Consider the following 7,949-nt stretch of genomic DNA (forward strand, 5'->3'; position numbering starts at 1 on the left):
GACCTTCATCAAGAGTGCGGGATTTTTTTCCCTATGTTTCTAAGTTGATGTTATCATCCCACGCACCTGCACAGGAGACTTAGTTTGGGTGTGCGAGTTGTTTCTTCAAAAAAAATCATTCTAGTAACAAAAAGTTCAATTGTCATGTGCAATTTATATAATAAAAAGGTCGATACTTGGGGTCCGTGTTTCGATACAGTATTGCCACGGAACATATCGCGATTCTATGCTGTAGCGATTTCCCCCCACCCCTAGTAGTTCATTACTTGCTTTACAGCTGTCTACTGACCCCAGGTGGGCGCTGAGACATAGACGGGCGTGGCCGTGTTGTTGACGCCGTTGTACCAACGCCGCAGGAACTCTGCCCCGATCCTTAGAGCACCTGTCCCACCGAGAGCCTGGACCCCTCCCACCTGAGAGAGGAAACAGCAGCAAGGAAACAGGATCAAACATTGAAAATGCCCTCTAGTAACATCTGCACACTTCCTGGGGGCCTGGCACCAGACCAAGTGTTTAAAGTGTGTGTGTGTAGGTGCTTCTCATGTCGCTTAAATTGCCTCCTCGACTCCCCCGCTTGCCTCCCTTCCTCGCTTAATCCCTCCCACCGAGGAGGAGGAGGAAACGAGCAAATGTGTTAAGAGGGATGAGACGTCCTTTCCTCTGAAGCGTCACATGAATTCGTCAGCTGTTTGGGCGGAGTTAGCAACTCCTTCAGCTGCACGGCTTCCGGGGAAGGCTCCTCTCGTGCATCCTCGCCTACAGCTCCTCGACGATCCCTCCTCGATGCTCGGTCCCCGGGGCCGAAATAAGAGCTTTGAGACGGCCTTCACCGAGCAGGGACAGAACAACTTCCGGTTGAGCCTAGGACCGAGGAGCTATCAAATAAGGGACACGAGATGCGGCTTGTGTCTCACCCTGTTGTCCTTGATGGCGGGGCTGTCTTCGCCCAGGGCAACCTTGGCGGAGGCGGAGCGGAACTCGGGCAGCCCGAGGATGGGCAGGTACTCGTGGTTCAGGCTGCCGTCCTCCACGATCATCCGCTCCACCTTCTTCACCACCGGCAGCACCCAGGGCTGGCAGTCATCGGTACGGTAAGCTGGAGGGGGACACAAAGCAACGCTGCGCTTTATCAACAAGCCACAAAGCCTTCTGGTTCCAGCTCTAAACACACTGGTGACAGGAATACAGAAAATAAAGTCACAGTGGGATTTCAGCCTGGGCAAAACATCCATCCATCCATCCATCCATCCATCCATCTTCATCCGCTTATCCGGGGTCGGGTCGCGGGGGTAGCAGATTTCACCCCCCGGGCAAAACATGCAACAATAAAAGCTTTCAGCAACAGTTTCGCACAATTAAATGCCTGTTGTGCTCTGCAAGACTACAGTGCAAAATCCTCAACCTAAACAAAGTGTTTCCAGACATCCAAAACAGGATTCATTTTGGGTTGAGTTGTATTCAAGTACTTGCACCAATTCCAAAACATAAGACATTTTTGCCTCCAGAACTGTCGCTCACAGGATACATTTTATTCTTTCTGGACCAGTCTCTGTAAACCCCGTAGATCACCAGTTTCTGAAATTCTCAAACCAGCCAGTCTGGCAACCACGCCACCTTTCTTCCCCATTCTGATAATCGGTTTGAACTTCAGCAGATGGTCTTCACCATATCTCCATGCCTAAATGCATCGAGTTGCTGCCTATATTTCGTGATGTTGTTTGCCGACTATACATTTTCGTTGTGGCCGGTGATATATCAGGTATAGTAGGTTTTCCCTATTATCTCTTCTGGTTGGTATCCTTTCACAGCTTAGATCGGCATATCGCTGAACCACACTGCACCATGATTTCTCAAGGCACTGTTGTATCTCAACATGTTTTATGTCAGAGTATGCAGCCTAAATGTAATAATAGCAATAACCTTGCAGTCTTGCATGACGCAGCTAAAAAGGTAGACAGAGGAAAGGAGAGAGAAAAAAACATTCAACTATTTGATTCAATGTAATGTCACAGACTCTCTGAAGGTCAACATTAATAGCTTGTCTAAACTACAGTGTGTGTTACATATTTGACTCCTAAAGAACTTGTGCTCCCTCATACTGTACGGGGGCCTGTGCAGAGCTGTATCACATATCAGGCCTTGGCCACAGCTACAGACACATTATAAAAAGGTCAAACAAGTAAGTTGTTGGTTTTAGATCAGTGGATCAAAATTCTGTGTGCCGAATTCAGGGTCAAAACTGCAAACGACCACATCTCATGACAGCAAGTATGAAATTTGAATTGGGTGGAATAAAAAAAGTGAGGCTTTCTACACAGCTGATTAATTCCAGGCCAAACTGGTTTGGTGCACACAGATATGTTTTGGCAATGAAGTGCAACAGTGCAACTCAGGTCCGAGTCTGTGTTACATGATAGGACAACTTGGTAAACTTAAATAATCCTGTTAAGGGTAGTTAGGCCACTACAGCAACAAGTACTGATAACCAAAATGTTTGTAGTGTTTACATGTTTACTTTTATAATATTAATGTCATGATATGATACTACATGTCTTCTGGGATTGTGGTTATTATAATGTTGAGCTTACATGTTGTCTTTTCTTTGACTTAAATGCTTAATTTTATGCTAAGTTACACAGTGTTCTGTAGTCATTAAACTGTAAGAGATCAAATAAATTAATGATGACAGACTCTGTCCGTTTGAGGATTTTTAAGAGAGTACAGATGCAGGAGTCCCAGTGCTTCATCATACTACCTACAAACCGAAGCATTAAAAAGGTACAATATGTAACATTTCTGCATTACAATGTCTAAAAATGACCATACCTATGTTATATATTTTTTTGAGTTGTGTACTTACACTATCTCAAATGTTTCCACCAAATGTCAAACCCAGAGAAATCTGTTATTTTATTTCTGACATGGGATGTTTCCTTCAGTCGCCCGTCAGTGACGTTATGTAACCTTTCACCCTCTAGTTACTCATAACTTCCGTCAAAACACGGGCACCCAGATGATACGTTCAGGAGTAATTGTAAATCATACAATGTCACAGAAAAAAATACTTGTAACTGTAATACTGCTTTTTTTCTGCCACAAGGCATCATTTTGTGATTAATTACATGCCACTTTGCAACACAGTAATACAGCAGAGACCTTATTTATTGATACATATCAATATTAATCCAGCTTAAGGTTACTACAATGTGCTGGTTGACAAGTAGCTAACGTTAATGCTAATGCTTGGTGGGTAACATTATAAGGGTTACAACTAGGCCTGCACGATTCGGGGAAAAATATGAATCACGATTGTTTAGCTTAGAATTGATATCACGATTCTCTGCCACGATTTTTTTCCTCACGAAGTGTAACGTTTATTGCACACATGAACCATGACAAAACAAAACTAATTGGCAGTACTAAATATAGATTTTTTTTGGCACCTATAGCACATTGAGCATCACCACCAGCCTGTAAACATAGAGGCTTCAATGAAGAGAAGGGAGAGCACTGCAGCGCTGAGAGCTCTTTAAAACCCATTTCATACGGTCTATGTTAAAAACTCACAGAGGAAAGTAGTAGCTTTTGTGATGCAGTCGGATCGTAAAATTAAATGAGAATCGAAGTCATACTTTTTTTTTTTTTTTTTTAAATAAATTACTTTTCTTTTTAATAAAAAAATCAAAGTTATTTAAAAATTAAATCGTGAACAGGGTGAATCGAGATCGCGATTTTATAACGATTAATTGTGCAGGACTAGTTACAACCATAGATATAAAACAACACGCTCATAAAGTTATTTTATAAATATAACGTTACCTGTAATAACGTAAACCCAGCGTGCTACAGCTGTAACGTTAGTACAGCCATGAAAGCAGCAAACAAATGTACAGGTTCAACAGAGATAGATTCTACCCGACCTAAAAAAACAAAAAAAGGCATGTTTCTAACAGTCGCTGACCAGAGACGTAACAAACCCCGGGTAAATATTGATGTATTTGAAAAAAGGAGACAGCTTAGAGCCTAAAAGGACGCCGAGTTGGCTAATTTCCTCCTGAACAGGTAAGCATTAGCTTCAGGCTAATTTATCACGGCTACAAGGGACGGGCATTTTAGGTCATTTGTGTACTCACGTTGAATTTTATAGCTAGAGTACCCGAGTTGGTTACTTGCAAAAACAACTGAGACACAGCCAGTAAAGTGATCCCGACCCGATCCTGGCTAACGCCGCCATGCTAACCCTGCTAACTGCTAATGTTGCCGGAGGACCAGGCAAGTGGGCCACAGCTGTTTACAACGTGTAGCCTGTTCAGCGGCCGTAGCCGTAGTTATTTTAAGCCAAAAGAGGGGGGCTGTAATTCAGAAGTAGAAGACCGTGAGTTTGCAGTGCGTTTAGCGATTATTGCTGTAATTCTAAGCCGATAGTGTTCAGTCGGGTGGAGAGTTATTTTTAGCGGTTCCTACCGTAACTAATTCTAAGCTGAGGAAGTGTGTCTGTCAGTTGGGTACAGAGCTCCGAGTGAGCACAGGCTTTTATGACTGTCAATATAGCCAGCATCTAACGTTAGCTACTCCGCTGTGCTGTGGAGTAATGTCTGGCTATGTGAGGCAAGTGTCTAGCAACATTGTTGTGGATGCTCCGGTATCAGCCTGGCAACCTCCGTGAACTTCGAGTCTGGGGAGGAGGGGGGCGGGGGAGACGACTCTCTCCAGTATTTTGAATATGTACTGCAGTTACTATTTTAAACACTAGCTGTCAGTATTACATATTGCACCTTTAAGATTACAGCAAAGTGAAGGGGGAGATCATTCCAGGCAGCTTGGAGATGTTCTGCTGCTGCACAACGGCCATTCTCGCTGTCCCGGAGATTCCCCCGGCAATCCCCACCCACATCCGTCTCTCAGCCCTGTTGAGTAGCTAGCTAGCGTTACAACAACCCCCATCCGCCCGGTGTTGAAACCATCCACAAGGTGACATTGACATGTGAAATATATTGTGATAATGTGGTTTTAGCTGCTGGCTAATGTTAGCTTGCTGGCTCACTAGCTAACTGGTCAGCTACCAATACAAATTAAATCAAGAAAAACGTAATTATGTTGGGGAAACTGCAGCCATTTTATTAGAATGACATGAATAAACGTTACTAAACGCAACGTGAATACACTTGAATGGGTAAACTCGTCCGTGAACAGATGCATTCTAATCAGCGATGGTGTTTAACAATAAAAACTACAACTCCCATAATTCCACGCAACTTCCCAATGTGATCAAAAGACGTTTTTTTAACTGATTGGAGATCGGCAGTCACCCCGATCACCTTACTCCGATCATATAGGTTAGTAAATTCTACACCATTCTGAGTAGAAGTTGATTTTATATGCGAGTTTTACAAAAATGCTAGCTGCACGAAGTTAAATGTATTAAGCTGAAGACATCTTTTAGTTACTTTGTATACTTAGTTATTTTTGTAAACAAAAAACCTGGTGTGTAGCTCTATTATTTAGGCAAATACAAGTATCGGATTGGGAATCGGTATCGGCAGATATTCAATATTTCAAAAATCGGCTTCAGATCAGGCTACGGCGAAGGGTCCGGCTTACCTACCTACGTAGCCAGGGCGTAGATTTAACGCAGAAGCATAAATCACGCTTATGCCGTCATAACCATAACAACAATGCTAACCGTTATTTTTCACCTACTACTGTATATAGTACATTGTATGGCAACATGATGTTTTTAACCTCATTTTACTTTTTATGTCTGCACTTAAGCTATGTTACTTAATCCTTATTGACTTACTCTTATTTATGCCTTACATTGACTGTGAGCAACTATAACTGAAGAGGGGATAATACAGTATTGTAGTAATAAAGTAAAGCAATGCAGTATTCTGATTTTAAAGTATCCTGCAATCATCATCCCCACCGTCTGTCACACAATTGAACGAGTGCACGACAATCTGAAAGCTTCAAAACTAGCGAATCTCAAAATCCAGCTGATTTGAAATCTCCAAACCAGTCTTTAAGCTCCTGCTAGTGATTCAAAATGACCTTTAAACAGAGACCCTGGTGAAGGGGAGAATGATGCGTCCAGGGACAGAGGTGAAACAGAAGTGCATTTTGAGTAAACGGTGAAAATAGCAGTCACAAGACAAGGTTCTGCTTCCCTAAAGTATACTTTTTTTTTCCCCCAGTACCATCATATATGTAACCGCTGTCGCATTTGTAGTGAGCTGACAGCTGTCAACATGAAGCTAGTTTGTGCTCCAGCTCGTTAGCTTCACTGCTAAGGTCAAACCAAAGAGCTGCTAATGCTTGATAGCATGACAACATCAGCACCGCGTCAAAGGGACACTCAAAGTTAGGGTTAGGTCTAGACAGCTAAATGAGGCTAACAAGCAAGCACGGCAGTTTGGTGGGCTGACTCACCGCCACCAAGCTAACTTAGCATTAGCATTAGCATTAGCAGCGACCATCTCTTACCTCCAACTCCCAGATTCACCTTCTGCGGGTTGCTGTCCTCCCTGAAGTCGGCAGTTAGTTTGAAAACCGCTACCGGAGGAGCCAGCGGGACATCGCTGAATATGGACATGGCTCAGGGCAACGCAGAAGGAGGAGACCGGGGAAGGATGTTTCCAGAGAGGAGCAGAGAGAGAGACGGGCCGGTTTCTATGGGGTTCACCTTCACTTCGCCACTTCAGGACAGAGAGCAATAAGCGTCAACCCGGCAGCCAATAGTAAGGCACGTAACACCGACGTAGACCTGAGATAGCCAATGAGCGCCCAGTCATGGAAATAATACAATATTTCATTTTTCATATTTTGTAGGTTATTTATATTTAGGTTAAATCGTTGTTTGTATTTTCTTTTAACTTTTGTATTTTTTTCTAATTTACTGTATATTCATGTTATTAATGTAATGTGTATGATAGATACATGGAAACAGATTGCAGTAGCTAAGTCACATGAGTTACATCAATCTAATCACTACACAAACAGCATACACTCAAAAAGAAGTACACACAGAATAACAAAAACATAAACAACAAACCAGTATCAGCTTTATTGGCCTTTATTTGACTGTGGTTTCCCATTGCTCTCACAGTTCCAATAAGTTTGAGAAGAAGAATTTTCAGGAAGATAGATAGAAATGGACCTCTTTATATATATATATACTCTATGGAATTAAACATTATTTTATCAAAGACAGTGCCTCAGAACACAATATAAGAACGTAATACTAGTAATAGTAGTAGTAGTTTACTTTAGTTGATTTGTCTTTAAACTTGTTTACTTACTACAAACTAAGCAGCTGCTTAGGCCCCTGTGGCTACCAGAGGGCCCCGAAGAGCGCTTGAAATGTCCCACAGGAGCTTAAACATAGCCGGCCCATATATGCTCACTATGCAAGTTGCGGAAACCCAATTATGCAAGGGCCCCGCATCCCCCTGTGTGTATATGTTTACAACTTGGAAGGAAAAAAACAACACAACTTTGGAGTGAAATTGGGGAACTGCTATCAGGTAAACTTGTGTTCTCTCCTCTCCAAGTTTAATGTCAGAAAATTACAGTAACATTAAGTTGCATGCTTATTTGGACATTATGTGTGCTTAAACTAATATTTACAATACACTAGGGCTGTCAATCGATTAAAAAATGTAATCTAATTAATTACATACTCTGTGATTAATTAATCGAAATTAATCGCATACATAATTAACGGTGCCTGAACCGATACTTTTTAAGAAAGTAAAAAAAGAAAAGAAAAAAAAAGGGTAATAAACAACAGTTGGTGACATTAAAGGACGGCTTGTTTATTGCTAAGGCCATATGGTCAAAATGAAATGATTTAATAATAATGTTTAACAATAACAATAACTTATTTCACTAGTAAATTGCTGTTGAACGACAAAAACAACAACCAGATAGGAAAAGGACATTTACAATAA

The 7,949-nt window shown here is 41.9% G+C and overlaps 1 protein-coding gene across 1 annotated transcript in view; it reads right to left on the reverse strand.

The window, feature by feature from the left end:
• The window catches only part of LOC144532979 (aspartate aminotransferase, cytoplasmic-like), a 13,651-nt gene extending 6,936 nt beyond the window's left edge, over positions 1–6,715 (reverse strand). The window contains exons 1-3 of the mRNA XM_078273962.1: positions 6,484–6,715; positions 915–1,096; positions 290–413 (exon numbers count right to left, since the gene is read on the reverse strand). Of these exons, the coding sequence (XP_078130088.1) occupies positions 290–413; positions 915–1,096; positions 6,484–6,592 (415 nt within the window). The 5' untranslated portion in view covers positions 6,593–6,715. The remainder of the gene's footprint in view (positions 1–289; positions 414–914; positions 1,097–6,483) is intronic.
• Positions 6,716–7,949: the final 1,234 nt, after the last annotated feature.

This window comes from Sander vitreus, chromosome 2, assembly GCF_031162955.1.
Source record: "Sander vitreus isolate 19-12246 chromosome 2, sanVit1, whole genome shotgun sequence".
NCBI lineage: Eukaryota > Metazoa > Chordata > Actinopteri > Perciformes > Percidae > Sander > Sander vitreus.